This window comes from Aphis gossypii, chromosome 3, assembly GCF_020184175.1.
Source record: "Aphis gossypii isolate Hap1 chromosome 3, ASM2018417v2, whole genome shotgun sequence".
Classification (NCBI taxonomy): Eukaryota; Metazoa; Arthropoda; class Insecta; order Hemiptera; family Aphididae; genus Aphis; species Aphis gossypii.
In genome coordinates this window covers 52,129,872-52,149,509 of record NC_065532.1, presented here as the reverse complement: position 1 = coordinate 52,149,509, position 19,638 = coordinate 52,129,872, and the positions used below count along the sequence as shown (strand labels likewise).

The 19,638-nt window shown below is 24.9% G+C and overlaps 1 protein-coding gene across 1 annotated transcript; it reads right to left on the bottom strand.

The window, feature by feature from the left end:
- Positions 1 to 566: 566 nt before the first annotated feature.
- On the bottom strand, positions 567 to 7,014 carry LOC114119258 (acetyl-coenzyme A transporter 1-like). Its single transcript, XM_027980765.2, has 9 exons — positions 6,610 to 7,014; positions 6,346 to 6,472; positions 5,884 to 6,043; positions 5,650 to 5,804; positions 5,392 to 5,582; positions 4,888 to 5,072; positions 2,162 to 2,291; positions 1,808 to 2,023; positions 567 to 1,318 (listed from the first exon to the last, which is right to left on the bottom strand). The coding sequence occupies exons 1-9, from the start codon at positions 6,817 to 6,819 to the stop codon at positions 1,142 to 1,144; spliced, it is 1,551 nt and encodes a 516-aa protein (XP_027836566.2). The 5' UTR covers positions 6,820 to 7,014; the 3' UTR covers positions 567 to 1,141.
- Positions 7,015 to 19,638: the final 12,624 nt, after the last annotated feature.

Here is a 19,638-nt window from a genome sequence, read left to right as displayed (position 1 = left end):
TTTTTCAAATTTTCTATTTATTTATTAAAACCGCTTTAATAGTAAAGTTATAAGTTTTATTTTTTTTTCAGTTTATTATACACAGTTATCAAAGTATATACAAAATTGATAATGATAATTTGTATTAGTTGCAATAGCCGATTTTTTTACTTGTTTAATTTAATCTTTTATTGGAACGCGTGATATGGCACACAACCACTAAGGTACTTAAACATTAAGTCATCTAAATATCAGTCATATAGATTAATACAAATCTATTCCATGAAGTAAATATGAATTAAACAATGTTATTTTAATTACTATAAGTCTATGCATGTTTAATTTTAAAATTATTTATAAACAATACTTTCAGTGCTAACATAAAAAAAAGTAAACAATACAAACTGTTGCGATTCATTATACCTTCAATAAGTAAAGATATACCTTATTGTCTTTTTACATCGATTATTCATAACGAAATAATGAAACTATTTGAATAAATAAAATAATATTTGGTAAACCATATAGGCTATCGTATTAAATTAGTTAAATACCTTAATATTTTTGTTCAAAATTTAAGCAGTAAATACTTAACTAACCAAAAGTTTCTTTATTTAAATGACTTGAAGTATTTATAAATACAATACACAATGAATGTATAATTTAAAATAATTATACATAATGTATGTTTAAAGTAGTATCTCCAGTGATGTAGTAAATTTCCTTAGTGACTTAAACTATGTCGTATACAGCTTCAGGCGTTTGAGGCGAACGATGTCATAAGAAATGTTAAAAAGTTGTTCAACAGTTGCATTTGAGTACAAATCTTGTCTATTCATATGTCTGTTGAAAATTTCTTGATTTCGCCATTGATAAATTATATCTCCAGATCACGATGATTAACTTTATTCTTATCGAACCGGTATGTAAGGAGTATGGTACAATTTAACTAATAATACTAATTGATAAGCGATAACCATTACTATATAACATTAAAATTTAAAGTCTCAATAAAGAACCCAATAACAATTATTTATATGTAATACTAAAATAATCAATAATTACAATAGACTTTTAGATCTTCGAAATGTTCACTCACTATGGCTATGGCTTAATTATGAGAGAACATAGACAATTATTAATTTACATTCATTTCAATTTTCTAACTGGTAGGTTTTTTTATGTTAACCAACCAATGAGAAGAGTCCTTAGTTTGAATGTTCTTAAGGATAATTCTAAAAATACAAAACCAAACGATTCCAATCATAGTACATGCAGCTGTTTCTACATAATAACCGCTCACTATAACATTACAATCACCTCCATTTGTTTGACACACCTATAATGAAAAAAATAAGAATGTTATCATAAATTTAATGAAAATAAATTCTTAAATATTTATTTTAATAGGTACTATTAAAAAATTTAAATCTAAAATGTAGATTAAAATAAAGACTAAATATTTAAAATATAATTTTCGTATTTTAAAAACGAACAAAATAAATAAATAATACTTTTTATCTACTTTATATTTTTATAATAGAATAAAATTAGATGTAAAAATGTATGTTATGTTTTCAATTGAAAATACTTTATAATTTTCAATGTTTTTCTGTTAAATGTGATTGTTACCTATCATAAAACCAACACGTGCCCACATATTACACGGGTCTCGACCTTATATTTAAAATTTAAATACAATAATCAATTTTTCTATAAAAAAATTTAACAAAAAAATTTTTATGAATTTTATCGTTTAGATACAAACATATAATATTTTTAATTATTTTCATTACTTATATTTATCAATTAATTATGAATTTCTTACGTTTTTTAGATTTGGCGTAGAGCAATTATTGCTGTGATCTAATGAACATTCTTTAAACGTTAGAAAATCTATCATTCCAATAGCGACTGATTTCGACCATGCTACTCCCAAATGTGAAAATGTATTCAATAATGTCATGTAAGTACCACCAAAACGAGAATCACTTATCCTCGAGAAAAAAGCTGTCATGGTTACAAACATAATGTTATCTAGAATCTGTACAAATTAAATCACAAAGTTGCTCATATAAATAAATATTTTTTTAGTTGATTTTAAAATTTATCACAACAGTATTTGAATTAACATTATGTTAATTCAAATTATCTATTAATTAAAAAAATATGTATTACTCACATCATGTATTGCTAATATAAATACTAAAAGTGCATAGTAATATATTGGAATATTAACAAACCCATTAATCATTGTTATCATTACTGGTGTATAATAAATAAATGCCACAAACGAAATATTCCAAAGTAATCTGCAATTATATTTAAAACCATTTAAAAGTAAAGATAATTTATAAATGTATTTTATTATGTTTTATTTTCTTACAGTACGGATACAAGTATTTAACAGTATCACAATTAATACAGTGCTAGTAAAATAATGAAATTTAAATATATGTTTAAATACATTTTAAACAAAAATACCATAAATATATATAAATATAATACTGAACGCTTCAGCAAACATTTCCACTCTTTTTTTGTCTTTAATAATGAGTTTTTCAAAATCTGATTCTTAGATATTTAAAACAAATAAATTAGTTTTGGAAGTTTCAACCGATCGTTTAAAATAATAATGTGGCTATCAGAACAAAAAAACGTGTTTAAGAAATTATATATGCTCGACTATAATCTAAATATTTGGTCAACGCTTTCCACAGAATTAATTTAACGCATGTGATAAATGCCGACTAAGTAGCATAATATCACATAATTCATTTAAACAAGCTTTTTCATATATCAATCACTACTTATGTTATCAAATGTAATAAAACATGTCCAAAAATATTTGAATACCTTGAACTCTATAAACAATAAAAACAAAAAAAAAAAATGGTCACAATAAGTAAAATGCTTCATTGACATTTTAAAGGCCGGTTAAAGTCCTTAAGTTCAATTTAATTTATTTGAAAATAAAATCTTATGATGTATTTCAAAAGTTCTAAAATAAGATTTTGAATTATAAAATAAAAAAGGGCATGCTTGATGAATTGTTGTGTTTATAAATGCATGTTAGAGAGCACATAATATTTTGAACATATTATATCTGAGAAAAAATATAAAGAGAAGATGACGAAAAAATATGTGCTATGTAATTGAGGGACAGTTGTTAAAAATACTGCTAATATCAAATCATCAGAATAATAGGTTTGTTCAACTTAATCGAGTGTATATAGTTATAGAAAATAAGTAGGATTTGTTTAGGAATGAGGAAGAGTAAATAATAAGATTGAAGTAATATGTTATGTAATTAAAATATCAACTGGCACCTATTCGAAACACTAAATCTAAGCTTTGTGACTGGAAAATAAAGAACATACACTATTGTATAATTGTAAGTTATAACATAGTAACAAATGATCTAAATATAGTTTGAAATTCAATAAAAAAAAATCGGGAAATTCATCTTATACGTGATTAATAATAAGTTTAAATTTAGATTAAAATTGCTAATAAAAACTATCCTTAATATTGACGATAAAAAAAAAATCTGATTCATAACAAGATGACAAATACAATAATTTTATAAAAAATATATATATATCATTGTAAAACCAATATATTTGTCACTTGGCTAAGAATCTTAAAGTTTAATTTTCTATTCATATTAAATGTCGAAAAAATTGTTAAAAATTATTAAAATAATGTAATAATGAAGATAATTTATTAAAACAATTATAAATATCTTATTATTTCATAAACCGTTGATTCCATTTTAATAACAATAAAAAGACATTAGGTCACTGTTTGAAATCAACGATAAATCACGACATTAAAAAATCGATATATTTTGTAAATAGCTATCAATATGTTCTAAAAAAACAAATACTTACTCACATATTTATCTTTATCTATAAAATTACATTTTAATTATTAAATAATTCTTAATATTTAATTTCTAACTCTAATGAGATGTACAATATAATGCCTTCTGGTATAATATACGTCAAAAGAAAAATCACGAACCTTTTCAATATTTATTTTATTTGAAAATATTCATTGAAAAAAACACAAATCCTCATATAAATCCAATACTTACGTTGTTTTCAAATCAAAACGTCTAAACGTAACAAATCTTATATAATATATTTATTCAATAAAACACCAATGCAAATGGGTGTCAGTGTAAGTTAAAATAAACATATAGATTAAGTATCATATTATATTTGTATGCAGTCTATCAGTCTATTACCTTGGTACATATGACATAGAAGGATCGATAAAATATTTTGACACGACAATTTCATCAATACTAAATATTAATTAACTTTCGATATAGATTTAGTAGGACACAGTAGGACACACACTTCAATGCAATCATATAGTTTTGGTAATAGAATGATTATATTATGTAACGTATAGAAATTATTACTACCGTATAGAATTTTTTTTAAATAGAAATTATGATAAATTTTGATGCGTAACTGTTTGCCACATTCCAGTTATAGTATATTTTGTCAACGGTTACTACTTAGTGAACAAAAATGCATTATTCTTCAGGATATTTCAGGTATACAATTAAACCATAAAAAGTATCCTATATCCATAAATTTAAATGCTATGCAAAAAGCAAATAACTAGGAACAAGTAGTTGTTTACTAGTTGATTTTGTTACATTCGAAAAACAATGCTAACCACAGCCTGACCTTATTATCAAATGGAACTATGGAGGATGACATAATCGTAGTCGACATGAATATCCACTCATTGGTAATCATTAACTGTGATTTAAGTATTTTATTGTTATAAATTATAATATTAATGATAACTAAGCACAGATTGTTTTTATTTATTAAACTATGGAATAATTGGGTCCTAAATATGATATAGGTATTTAGATTTATTTACCTGATGGGTATCGCTGTTAGGTATATGTTCATCGTTTTTGGACCAGAAGTGTATTTTGCTATAATAAGCGGCATAATAATTTTTACAACAAACATCATTGTGTGTATGACCATAATATTGTCTTTTGGTACTCCCGCATCAATGAGTTTTAAAATCGACACATTGTCAGTTGCAGCAAATCCAATCTTTAATAACATACGCAATACACATTGTCATTGATTGAAATAGATAAAAGAATAAAAATTAAGTTAAAAAAATGATTCTATGAAATGTATTAAACCATTATCACAGTAGAGCTCTTTAAATGTTTAATATATTATAATGATAACGGTAAAGTACGTTAACTTGAAATAAATATAATACATAAGATAATGGATTATTTTAATTATTAATAATGAAACCAATACGGGTAGAATTTTCAAAAACCTCTGGTTTATGTGAAAAAGATTAATTAATCAATTTATTTATTTAACCACTATTGCTTTGATAAACTATAAATATTACCTTAGCTGTCAACAATGCTATTACCAATAGTTGAATACTTGGTAGTTTCAAAATGTCCCACAGTAGTGAATAAGTTTGAATAATGTTGAGCTTTACGTGGTCATCCTCTAATCTATTATCTTTTTCTTTTTTAAAAATTGCAATCAATGTTGTTATTAATATAAATAGAATACCCCATACATAGAATAAACCTATAAAAATTAAAAAATCAAATAATTATCCACTAAAAATTTATTAAAATGGATTTTATTTGCTTACTTTTCATAGTAAATACTCCTCCTACGTCTGGCCTGATCCGCAAGTACTTGTTGCTAAAGTCTTCTGACGTCAACAAGACAGAAAACACAGAACTTATCATTATACCCATCACTTGACCCGTTGAATTACAAGTAGACGCATAGCCAACATTATTTCTGTGAAATATTAACAATAAATTCATTATTTATTATGTTATATCTAATGGAAATAAAAAAAGTTAAAAATAACACCAACTTCTTCAACATTGTCAATGCCCAACCGTCGACTACTATATCTTGCGTGGCAGCCAAGATTTTCGCAAAGAAAAATACAATTACTAATTTCAATATGTCCGGTTTTCGCGTTTCTGGCAACCATTCATCGATATTGCTACCCATATAAATGAAGCATGCTCCTGTTGAACACAATTCCAGAGTTTTAAATGTTTTAATTAGATATCCACTACAGCACCACACTACTATCTACACTATGTGTGCTATATATTAAAATACATTAGGAAATTAAATATTGCCATACAATTATTGAAATAATTATTGTTTTTAAAATTTTAAAATTAGTAAATTTACACATATACTAACAATTGCGTACAAATATAGTTAATATGAACAAATCATAACTTAATCTTAAGAGGTATTTATTCATCTATCGTTTGAATAAACATGTGTAATGCTAGGACATTTATATTAATACACGCACCCATTAAGTATTGAACAGGTACCAGCCAAGATTTTCGTCTTCCTAGCTTTTGCATGTACAGAGCGTCTACCAAAGGGGCCCATATTAATTTTAAGCTAAACGGCCATGCCACTAAGCTGAATAAAGCCTGAAACAATAAACGACCACGTTTGGGTTGTAACGGCAAAGTGTAACATTCTTAAATTTGAAAACAATTGTTTTAGACGTTTATAGTACACAAATCGAATAAGTACGACATTTTTTAATGTTAAATCAGATATTTACTTGATCTTTGTAAGACACGTTTTTGTTGCTTTGCAAAATTATTGGCATTGCTGATGCAATTCCTAATGGTATACCTTGCATCGTATACAGTAACATCAATAGGAAAAAATTTAACCAATCTCCTTTCAAATTTGGCTTATCGTTCGAATTCGAATCATCTGTCGCTTCCGCGGGTTTTTGTAGTTCATCTCCATGTTTTGGCACAGCCATGATGTTAATTCTTCGCTACTTCACGCATGTGATTCAAAACAACCGACAAGCTGACAAAAAAACAAATTATACCGATCACTGCACTATTCATACTAAAGAGAATGTAAAATAAAACGCATATTTGATTTGAATCTTATCCATGATAGCTTGCAACACAACCAAAATCACATTCAATGCCATCAGATTAGTAGGTAGTCACAGTTGAGCAACTTAAAAAAAAAAAAAAAAATATTGAATATAATATATTGATACTTTTATTTCAGTAAATAATATTAAGTTGATTAAATTACAAGTATCAGAGAGAGGTTTACCAGCTATATAACGCAATTTGTAAGTATAATTAATTAGGTACTATATTTTTCAAACATACATTTTTTGTTATAGGGTATAATACGCATCGATAAAAACTTCTATTTTCAAATGAAAACTTCTTTTTTATTGTAAATTTTAGAGCAATTATTAGTTAACTATAGTTAAAGTAACTCCACTTTTAATTAATGTAAATTTAAATTTAAAATTAATGTACTAGGTATTTGAATTCTAGTCATAACTAGACGTATAACGTAGACAATATTCGTCGGCTTCGTGGCAAAACCTCTTAAGTCGAAAAATTGAATTTTATAGGATGCACTGTATTTTTGTGCTCATTTTGATACCACGAAAACTAATTTGTGATGTATATTTAATATGATAACATACAAAATATCTCATGCAATCACATGTAACTCATACCAGTCGTACCATAGTTTTTTGCTTCTCCTGTAAAGTTTGATAAAAGTGACTTACGAGGTTTTGCCACGAAGCCGAATTATGAGGGTATGTATATTACAGTATTCATTAAAAAATTTATTTAGTGGGGCTTAAGTATGTACCACTTAAAATTGTGTAGTGATGGAAAGGGCCATAATATAAGAAAAATGTCACCTGAATAAGAATATTAGTTTCAAAATATAATATTTTTAATTCATTTTTCTACTGTAGTATCATTAATTCTGGCCAATCCACAACATTATACGTAATTATGTAATAATAAAGTAATATTAATTATTTAAATTAATAAAAGTAAAAGAACTTAATAATATTTTATAATATTGGTATAATATTAAAATAATATGATTATCATAGAATATCTTGTATTAGTTAATTCAAGAACAAGACAATAAATTTCACTATGACTTAGCAACTATTAAATATTTATTTGTTTCTTTTTTCTTTAATTTATTTTTTATATAGACTAACTAATGAAAAGATCTCATAACTTCGATATTTTTAGAGAAAGTTCTGAAAATACTTTATTAAATGATTTCAGTTAATATACGCAAAGCTATGTAGTAATTATTTCCTTTTACAATACAAAAAATATTACCCCCAATTATTTCACACGTCTGCAATGAAAAAAAAAATTAAAATTGTATTAATGAATTTATTACTTGCATACTTTATTAATTAATTATGCCAATAGCAAAAAATCATTAAATATAATTTAAAGAAACGGATTAAATAATAAATGGATAAATAGGTCTTATATTGTAATTCAAAGCTTTAGTATAGTACAAAGTAAGTTTGATATTAAAAAAAAAAAAAAAACATTAACATGTGCAATTCAAAATGTTAAAGAAAAAAACACCAGTCATTTTTTACTACTATGTTATTAACAACAAACCTATCAGAAAAAGAATGTACTATTGAATTCTTTGTAAATCTGCTATGAATTGTTTTAGAATTTAGAATTTAAAATACATAAAAAACGGCACCATAAAAAAAATAAGCAGTGTATTATTATTATTTATAATTGATTTCTTTTTAATTGATTATATAAGAATGTCTTATATTTTTTTAATTGGATAAAGAATAATAGCTCTTATAATTTATTGAGCATTCTTCGAATTTTAAAATCTATCATTAAAATAAAGATCAGTCAAAAACAATAATATCATTTAAATTGATTAAATAGGTATAACAAATTTCACCACTCTCATAATGATGATACGATCTTTTAAGTATTAAAATATGAATTATACAATTTAAAATTAGACAATATGAATTGATACCAACTTACTAAAGCGAAATATTAATTGGAACTATTTATTAACGATTTTGTAATGAATTAAACATTTCTTACCACCTGTTTTTCTCACACATTTTTAAAATCAATATTAAGTAAAACTAATTGTAACTTTATATTTTCTTCGATAAAACAAAATACACAGTACTTAATATAATTGTTAACCCACGTTATTTATTATGAATATATAAATTCTAAAATTACATGGGTAGTAATACCTATATTAAAAAACTACGATTTCATTAATTTTTATTAAATTTATAAACAAAACAAACCGAATGATCCAAATTAATCTAAAATATATAATTTTAAAATAATTTAAACAAATTAATACACAATAATTGTATAATATTTTAAAAATACTATATAATCTCTAATTAAATATGTATTTATTAATTTATTAGTAAGTAGAATGGGAAATAAAAAAAAATATATAAACTTAGTTAAATGACTATAAGTTATAAAATCCGTATAGGATCACTTTTATTATTTTTATTAAAAAGTAATTACTTGATTAGTGTTCTTTGTGCTTATTGGTTTAGATCCCGAAGTGATGTACTTGGATGCTATAATAATAATTTATATAATTATTTTTATTAATTACCTATATAACATGAATACATTGATGAATTTTTAATCATAATAATGTCATTTGATACTCCTGCTTAAAATGAGTTTTAAAATTGTCAAATTACTGTCAATTATAAAAAATCCAATGTTTAATGATTAATAAAAATTAATAATATTATAAAAATAACTTACAAATAAATTGTATTTCCACATAATTTCGTTACAGAAACAATTGTATATTCTAATTAATAATTATGATACTAATATAATTAATATAATAGTCATTAGAATATAAAATATGGGTTAAAAATTATAGTTATAGTTAAACTTACACGTAATGAAATAAATATTATTTAAAACCGAGAAAACCATATGAACTACGCGATCCAATGTTTTTAATTTATAATTTAATGTAAGTATAAATAAAAATATAAGGTTCATAAAATATGATAGTTGTATAAGTTTATCAAATTTTGTTAAACAATTATTAAAAATATTTTGAACATTATGAAGGTAATCAAGGTGCTGGTGTGACAACACTGGCAACCGGTATCAAAAATTTAAATTTAAATCTTTTTTAAAAATCAAAAAATAAGTTGCCACAGTTACAAAATGATTACAAAATCTTGAGAGAGTTAATGACACTCTAACGGTTAAGCCGATTTCTATATGTTGCATTATGTAGGTACAGCAATAACAATATATAAAAAAGTTACACCAACTTCCTTTCAAAATCGAATCACCAGCCAATTCAAGTTATCAACTTCTGCCGCTGTTATGAGATTTTCTAGTTCATCTTCTAGCTGCAACGTTTAACATAACAATAATCATTATATTTATATTTTTCTTTAGAATAGGATTTGAAATATTTTCAATCACCTCAGTTATGATTCATGGACATATTCCTATTATTTGTTTCTCTGGCCAAGTTACTTAATTATTAGTCTTACATTTTTTTATCTTATATTAAAATAATAAATATCAATGATAATTATACAAATTATCATTGTTTTTATGTGTAAATAATTGAATTAACGATCAATAATACAACATTTTGTGGTGAAAAATATTTTAATTTTAACTTTACTGATACAATTATTTTTTTTTATCATCATTAAAGTTTTTTTTATAAATATATTAGGAATAATAGACCACGTAAACCACAGTCGGCTTGTCAAAGATAAATTTGAATCTTCATTATCTATCTTATTATGAAGTTTTACAACAGCTCTGTCAGCAAGTTCGATAATGCAGTATTATTAAAAATAATTTAAATAAGCTATTAAATTATGTTTTTTATTCTCTTACCTATAAATATTTATTTGAAGAGAATAATATAAGTTAAGTTTGTATTTTCAATTTTGTATAACCTATAAATCATTTGTTATTTTCCTTTATTGAGTTTTAAAAACAGATATGAAATTATTAGATTTATTATAATCAATTGTTTTCTTTGTTGTATTTAAATTTAAATATATTGTACAACGAATTTTAATTGTATGTAGGATCTACACAGTTAAAATATTTTTTAAGTATTGTTTTAAATGGGGTTATTGGCCAGCTATGTATTGTCTGGTATTATTTATTTGTAAAATTGTTTTATTTAAAATCTGTTTATTCTATTTTCCTATATTTATTTTTATAATGCTATAAAAGCTTATTCTACTATATTATTAATGTTCCCGGTTATGCTATAAGTTGTGTGTCTCTCCTGTAAAATTTGAATTTTGACGTAAATATGTGCTATATATATAATTTTATAATATATTAAAATAATATTATTTAAAGTATATAGTTAAGCATCTGCCTACGACCAACCTCAGAATGTGTGTATAGAATCGACGATCAATCAATTATTATTGTCGACATATATATGAGATGTGACAACGGCTTGGCGCTTTTAACGGTCCTGTGGGGTTTGAAGTATAGATCACTGCGTCCTAACTACGACTGATGTACTTAAGACTCGAATAGTTAAGATAGAGGTTAAAACGCATTCAATAATAATAATATTAACCAATAAAAAAGTAGTATAATAGTCAGTAGCACGCTGATTGACTGTATGATGCGGAAACCCTCAGAATGCCATGCTCAATATCGTTGTTTAATATAATCATTATTATTATTATTCATTTTAACGATGTTATAATATTATTATATAATATATTTTCCGGGTTTAAGATTAATGATATTATAATGTAAGATAAAAATTGTTTTTATTAAGTATATTTATGAGAATTTATAAACACCTTAAATTATTATTATTTTGCGTAGGTATAAGGTATCTACACTTTATTGTATTTTATGATCGAAATAACTATAAGACAAAGAAACAGACCCACAATTTGCAAACAACTACCTATCCGCGTGGGCAGAGCACGCGGGTGACAGCTAATTTATAATATTATATCATTTCCATGAATTTTTAAAATATCTGAAATAGTAAAACAATCCACTGATGAATATATTATACATTTCCTATAGTCTATAAATATAAATATATAATATTGTTTAATACCTTACAGATAAGACATTTTTTTTATCATTTAAATATAGCTTTTTATTTTGGCAATGTAACTTAATGAAGTTGAAAAGATACCATAATTATTAAGTCATAAAAATAAAGCAGTGATAAATAATATAAGTTCATTAAGAAAGTATTGCATTAATTGTAAGACGAATAACTACAATGTTCACTAAATCTTCGATTAATTTTCGTGCGTATGGCCCTAAAAATAAATTCTAACATGATCGACTTTGACATTGTCTGCGATCGACCGTTTGGCCGCCTCTGCTATATACATAACAATATTATAATATATATTATAATTATAATATTATAATACATATTATGTATAATGTATATGCATGGACGCCCATTGGTAGGGGAGCAAGATAGGGCACTTCTTCCTCTGGAAAAAAAAAATTAAAAACTTGTAGCTCAATAAATATTACCATAATAATATTATGATCTTTATTACCTTACATTTGAGAATTTTTTAATTTTTACCCCCTCTAAAATGTTACCTAGGCCATGTGTATATGCATCACATGAGCGTCCACTAACCAGTGTTCACGTTTTATAGATGTGCATTTATATTATATGTACCTATATATTGTAGAGTGTGTGTAAAACATTAATTTTTCGATGGAAAATAATATGAAACATGTAGAAATTATGTATAATATGTGTATACAGTATACACGTATACTTACCTAACCTGATAAATACCTATACAGTGATAAACATCGAAAAATAGATACAAATTTTTTCAAGTAAAATCAATAAATACTTATACCTACGCACACGCGACATAATAATTCAACACTATACTAATTAATTATTATTACACTTACTCACAGTTATTAATGAGTGATATAATGTGTCATGGAATAATACTTCACTATATTATTCCACGATAAAGAGCAAAGTCGAAATCTAGTTTTTTAGACAAAAAGTACATACACAAATTAGCAGACATAATTTTCTAATAACATCCGCGACGTCGTTCGGAATTCGGATGACTGTCTTGTACGTACGAATGCCACGTAGCGAAAGCGTTTCTCCACTACACCTCCTAACACTGTTCTAGGGATTTCTGCGGATAATGAACCCCTTATACTGAGTATACTGTTATTTTTAAATTATACATTTTTATTTTTCGTATACAATGATATATTTATTAATTCAAATTAACAGATCTATAATAGTGACTCACTCGACACCTAATATACAGCAAAGTAAATGTAGATGATAATTTTCTTGGTACCCACTTATCTACCTTTTTTTTAAATATTTACAATACATTTTTTATTAATATTTTAATAAATCAAATCTATTTTAAATAACTGAAAAATGAATAATAATAATTGGTCTTGATTGGTAAGTATATAGTATATTCACCACTATATTCATATTATATAACATACAATCATTGATTATAAATATCTCAGAGTCTAAAATACATAAAGGCTAAAACAAACCTGAATATTTATTACAGCTCGATTTCTTATCAATTTGACTAGAGTAGTGTCAATAGTTTCATTTACAGGCATTTTTAAATAAATATAAAATAAGTCATAACACTATACAGTATACATAAATTATATTAACTTAAAATTTACCAGCGATAGGACTATCTTCGACGTTCCACGACCAAGATTTTGGTGACTTATTTTTAACTTGGTCGGTTGAAGCACAAGAAATTAAATCATCTACGATAACAGTTGAATATACTTTTTAAATATTTTAAATAATTGAATCGTAAATTATAGTTCAAGTATGTGTAATATATTTAACATACCATTTAGATATTTTTTTGGGACTGCATTAGGCATAAGTTTCGATTTTGTAGCATGAGGATTAATATATTCGTTTTTTCCAAAGTGTTCCGAACATATATATTTTCTTTTTAAACGCTTTGGACTTAGGGCTTCTAAAGTAATGTTTCCTAATATTTATATGAATAAAATATATATAATAATACAATATAATATGTATATGTTAATTTTGTTTTTCTGATATTATAATATGTTTTATCATAGACTATGAATACTATTTAAATAATACCAATTTATAATCAATATGATACTGCTTAAAAACTTACCACTGTTAATAATCCATTTGTTTAATAATTCTTTGTCTGTTGGAAAATTGTAAAAAATATGTTTGGAGTTTCGTCTTGTATTTGTACAGTTATAAAAAACACATTTATCACCAGACATTATAATATATTAATATATTATAGTGTTTTAAAAGAACAATAATTATTTTATGAAAATAATAAATTTAAACAGCGATTTATAGGATAATAATAATATGAATTCAACTATCGGTGTATTGACGATGTCTGCACGTAAATAATTAAAATAGACTATTTACATTTCTTTACTTATTTAAAAATAGTTATTTCTGACCAACCATGGGTATATTATAAATTTGGTGTATTAATTGTATTATGATCAATTATAAGTGGTACACGTTATATGGATAGACGCATTATAATAAAATTATTAGACTACTAGTTCTTGGTAAAAATTAATTTATTGTGTATATTAAAATTTCAATAATAAATAATAATTATCATATTATACCGAATATAAATGTATTCCTATTTTATTTTACACATTTTAATCGTGATTCATGACGTATTATGGTTTGCATATTTTGCTGCTCGCGTAGTAGATATACACGTTGTATTTTTTTTTTTTTTTTAAGCTTTTACAGTCCGTTTAGGACCTTCGCTGCCTCAACCACATCTTTCCACCTATCTCTGTCTTCACTATCTTCAATCCTTATTAATTCTTCTGAAACTTCCGTGAGATCCGTTTTCACTCTGTCCTCCCATCTTTGTCTTGGTCGGCCCCTAGGTCTTTTACCGTTTAATCTTCCAATGAAAATATCTTTTGCAATACCGTCCGATCTCCAAATATGACCCGCCCATTCTAACCTTTTGCTTTTTAGATACGAACTTATAATGGGTTTATTGAACATTTGGTATATTTCTTGGTTAGTTCTTCTTCTATATTCCCCATTCTCAATTACAGGGCCATATATTCGACGTAGTACTTTTCTTTCGAATATGTTTAACTTCTCCTCATCTCCCTTAGTTACCGACCAGGTTTCACAGCCATACGTCAAGACTGGCCGTAAAAAGCTGGAATATAAATATTCTTTTGACTTCCTGGACAGAAGTTTCAACTTAAACAATTTCGCAAGTTTTCACATTTTTTGATATGAAATATTATTCTATTCTGTACAGTTGGTAAAATTGTATTATTTCAAGAATCGTATAATAAATCACTAATATACCTATAGGTTAGGTTATATACAGTTAACTATATACAGTTCATGACAAAACAAAAACAATTGTTCAATACAAGTGTGTAAACAGAACCGAACAAATGCAGACATATGATCAAATATATTTGCAAAAAAAATAGTTTTTCGTTTAAAAAATTTCCCGTGCAAAAATCATGTTTTTCGTTTTTTCTAAGCTACAGTGCTGTTGGTTTGTGCGCATCTACAGCACGTATGTAAAAAGGCCGGTAGATACTACGTCCATGCCAACAATTGCACTCATACCAATTATCATTTACAATTATTAATCGTCCATAACCGTATTATATACGATATTATATAAATAAATAAAATACACTAGACCAGTACACTTATAACTAGGAAATTATGATTTGGACCTATAGGGGTGGAAGATAAATTGAAAAATTAAAATTACCATATTATTATAAAAAGCTATAAGATACATATTAAATTGGAAAAATTTGGCTTAATTAAACATCTAAAAGAAAATTATAATTTAATTATTTTATTAAAAGAAAATATTTAAATCTTATAAATGTTTGAAAAAAATCGTAATTACCTGAATTTATTAATTACTCAGTTACTTTCTTCATTTATCATTTTATTATAATTTATTCGTAACTAAGAAATACCTACAATATACTACAATTGCGGTATTCAAATTATTTTCTAGCCAATCCGTGTTATAGAAATTGTTTATGATCAATAAATAGTATTTTTAAATAACTTTCTATTATAAATTTTTTTTATTGCAAATTTTTATTTTTTTTCTGCTATGTAGGTATGTTACTAATTACATTTTTATAAGTTGACTGTAATATTAATAATATTTTTTACTACTAAATTCTTATCAAACGATACTAATCCTAAATTTTAAGCAGATCAATGAATATATTGATTACACAATAATATTAAATTTGGTATGTGTTTGTATAAACAATAAGTAGTTAATAAAATTGAATGATCTTCAAGGTTTATTGAGGTGTTCAATAGCATATTGGATCTAGTTTATAAACCTTAAACTGTCAAAATTTAAATGGTTTTGTATTTTTTATGCCATTCCAGATTTCAACAATAAAATCGATTTTGGTTTTTTTTTTTGGTATAACTTTAGAACGAATAGCCGTAGTCGTACATGAAATTGTCACTAAATTATGTTTATTTTATCATTAAAATATAATATAATCATAAAATAAAGACAGGTGTATATAAAAATATTTCGAATCTTTTTGAGTAATTTATAAATTTTTTAAATTTTCGATTTATATTAGTTTTTGTTAAATGATTATCAATAAAAAAATGTTTACTGTGTAAAAATCATGATAATTTAAATTTAATATAAGATAAATCAGTAAATTGGTCATTGACAATAAAAAAATAATAAAAATAAAAATCACAATTTATTTCAATAGATAATTTAATTAATCTTTATAGGAAGCTTAAAAATGTAATATACATTTCTTAATAAGTATATTATACTAAAACCAAAAAAAAAAATAAAATAAAATAAAAATAAAAATATAAAAGCATAATTTTTTTTTTTTGACAACGATATTTTAAATTGCAATATTTTATATTTTGTATTTATGTAAATATAATTTGTGTTTTAAAAATACTATTTATTATTTCACTTGTGTTGTGATCGAAATACAGTGAAAAACTCTTTTTAACGAACCTGAAAGGACCAAGAGATTTCTTTTGTAATACAGAGATTTTGTAGTTTAAAAAATCAAAATCACGTATCCTAAAGGTTTATTCAGGGGCGTATTTCAGGAGGGGGCAATAGAAGCGATGCCCCCCCTGGACATTGTTGAATGTGATTCATGTATAGGTGCTTTCTTATTTTATTATAATTAATAATTATATCTTAATCAATGAATTAAAAATAAAAAAAAGTGGGAAAGTGAGTACCGCTCTGCTGTACATTAGGTGCCGTATGGATCATTATTATATATTATAGGAGTGTTAAATTTGAATCCAATGATACTTATCATTGTATACGAAAAACGATTCTGAACGAAGATGATTTGTCAGCCTAGGATATAATTTCTAGTGGTTGGTGAAAAAGGTGGTTTAAAAAAACCAGCTTATATTAAAAAATATTTTGAAAATTAAATCACGTAAAGAAAACGCGAATCTTAATAACTGGTAAAATTTTCAAATATCTACGACTTATACTTTTTGAATAATAACAAATATTTAAAACCGTTTGAGGATAAATCGTTATCGTTACGCTATTTCGTTAAAATTTAAAATTCAAACGCACTTAAAATTTTTCCTATAATGATGCTTCGAATTTTCTCTATAGATACTTGAAGGTAAACTTATGGAAAACTTAGTGTTGTATTTTTAATCCTTAGTTATAAACACAAAAAATTTTATGATTTTTCAACTTCAAATATTTCGCAAATATTCATAATTTTGACGAATTTTCGTCAAAATTTGAACTTCAAATGCTAATAAAAAAAAATTGTGCCTATGTATTCTTATAATTTTTTAATCACTATAAGAATAACATATGAGGAACTTTGTATTAAATTTTCAAGTATTTTGATAGGGCCAAAAAAATTTTATCGACACTTCAAAAATATTTTTTCAGAAAAATTGAAAATTTCAGTTGTCTATAAATAGCTCAAAAAAAGTCAAAATATTTTGAAATTTAAATCACGTAAAGAAAACGCGAATCTTAATAACTGGTAAAATTTTCAAGTATCTACGACTTATACTTTTTGAATAATAACAAATATCAAAAATCGTTTGAGGCTAAACTGTTATTTAACGCGGTTTTTGTAAAAATTTAAATTTCAAACACTCATAAAAATTTTTTGTCTGAATCCGGTAGAGTTTTTTTTACAGATATTTGAAGAAAAATGTATGGAGAACCTTGTACCAAATTTTCAAATCTTAGTTATAAAAGAAAAAAATTTTATGATTTTTCAACTTCAAAATTACTTGCAAATTTTCGCGTTTTCGACAGATTTCGTAAAAATTTGAACTAAAAACGCTTATAAAAAAAAATTGTGACTAACGATTTTTAATTTTTTTTAGCTACATTAAAAACAACTCATAAGGAACCTTGTATTAAATTTTCAAAACTTTTTGGTCATCCAAAAATTTTTTATCGACACTTTAAAAAAAATTTCTCAAAAAATTCGAAAATTTCAGTGGTCTATAAATAACTCAAAAAAAGTCAAAATTTTTGAAAATTTAACTATATACGGATACCACTGACATTAACATTTGGTGAAAATTTCAAGTATTTTCAGTGATTAGTTTTTGAATTACAACCATAAAAAAAAATCGATTTGGTCGAAAACTGGTTTTGCGTAAAAATTCCCGTTTTTCCGTCATTTTTTTTTTTTTTTGTTTTTCTCGATTTTTTTGAAAACTGTTGGAAAATGTTAACTTTTTACCTCTATAATGCACCAAGGATATTCACTTTTACATCGGAAACCACCCCCATTGTTTGAAATTGGAGCATTATTTCGACTAGTTATGCTGTACACAGACACAAAAAAAAAAAACAAAAAAAAAAAAAAAAAAAACATACATCATTGTAAAATCAATACATTCTTCACTCCGTTCAGAATCTAAAATACAGTGCATATTTTTTCTTGAGCGGAAAATGGAAATTGATAATAGTTGTCATAAACCTGTTATCAATTAATAAAACATCGATAACGGACTAAGATACTAAGATAGACTCTGTGACTGTCTTAGATCATATATATGTACCGATATTTGTTGTTTTAACTGCCCTTATGGAAACTCGGGCAGAAACAGTTATTATTAACCATTTCCAAAGGAATAATTTTATTAAACCAAAATCGAAGGAAGAATAAAGGAAAATCGAAAATCTGAAAATGGAACACAAACATTATTTAAACAATAAAACACCAAAAAATGTACTTAAGTACCTATTTAGCTATAGTTGGAAATAGGTATTGAGGCTTTAAAATTAAAAAAAATTAAATGTTGGATTATTATATTTTTTTATTTTGTATTATTTAAATAAATTTAATGATAGTTTTTATTTAAATAACATTTTTTTTTTTTAATATTATATCATTCTTAGTTTCTGAAGTAATGTATATTTGTATCTGTATTTAAATATTTAAAATAATAATAAATTTGGAAACGTCGTACTCAATTTCACGTGCAATTGTACGCCTTTAAGTAATTCAAATTTTGTCTTTTGTCATTCTGGCACTGCGCCCAATTGTATACCTATTATACCTAAAAAGGTATAATGCGCGCAATTCTACTCCGCCGGATTTTTTTTTTCGAAACTATAATAAATTTTTCGCCAGCTGATTACACACTTAGCGAATAGTTAAACAAACATAATTCATTATATTATGTA

Excerpts from the sequence above, each read along its gene's own strand:
- LOC114119258 (XM_027980765.2), bottom strand. The coding sequence starts at position 6,819 with ATGGCTGTGCCAAAACATGGAGATGAACTACAAAAACCCGCGGAAGCG. Across the intron at positions 6,473-6,609 it reads ACGTGTCTTACAAAGATCAA|GCTTTATTCAGCTTAGTGGC; the intron begins GTAAATATCTGA and ends TTATTGTTTCAG. Across the intron at positions 5,805-5,883 it reads GCATTGACAATGTTGAAGAA|AAATAATGTTGGCTATGCGT; the intron begins GTTGGTGTTATT and ends AATATTTCACAG.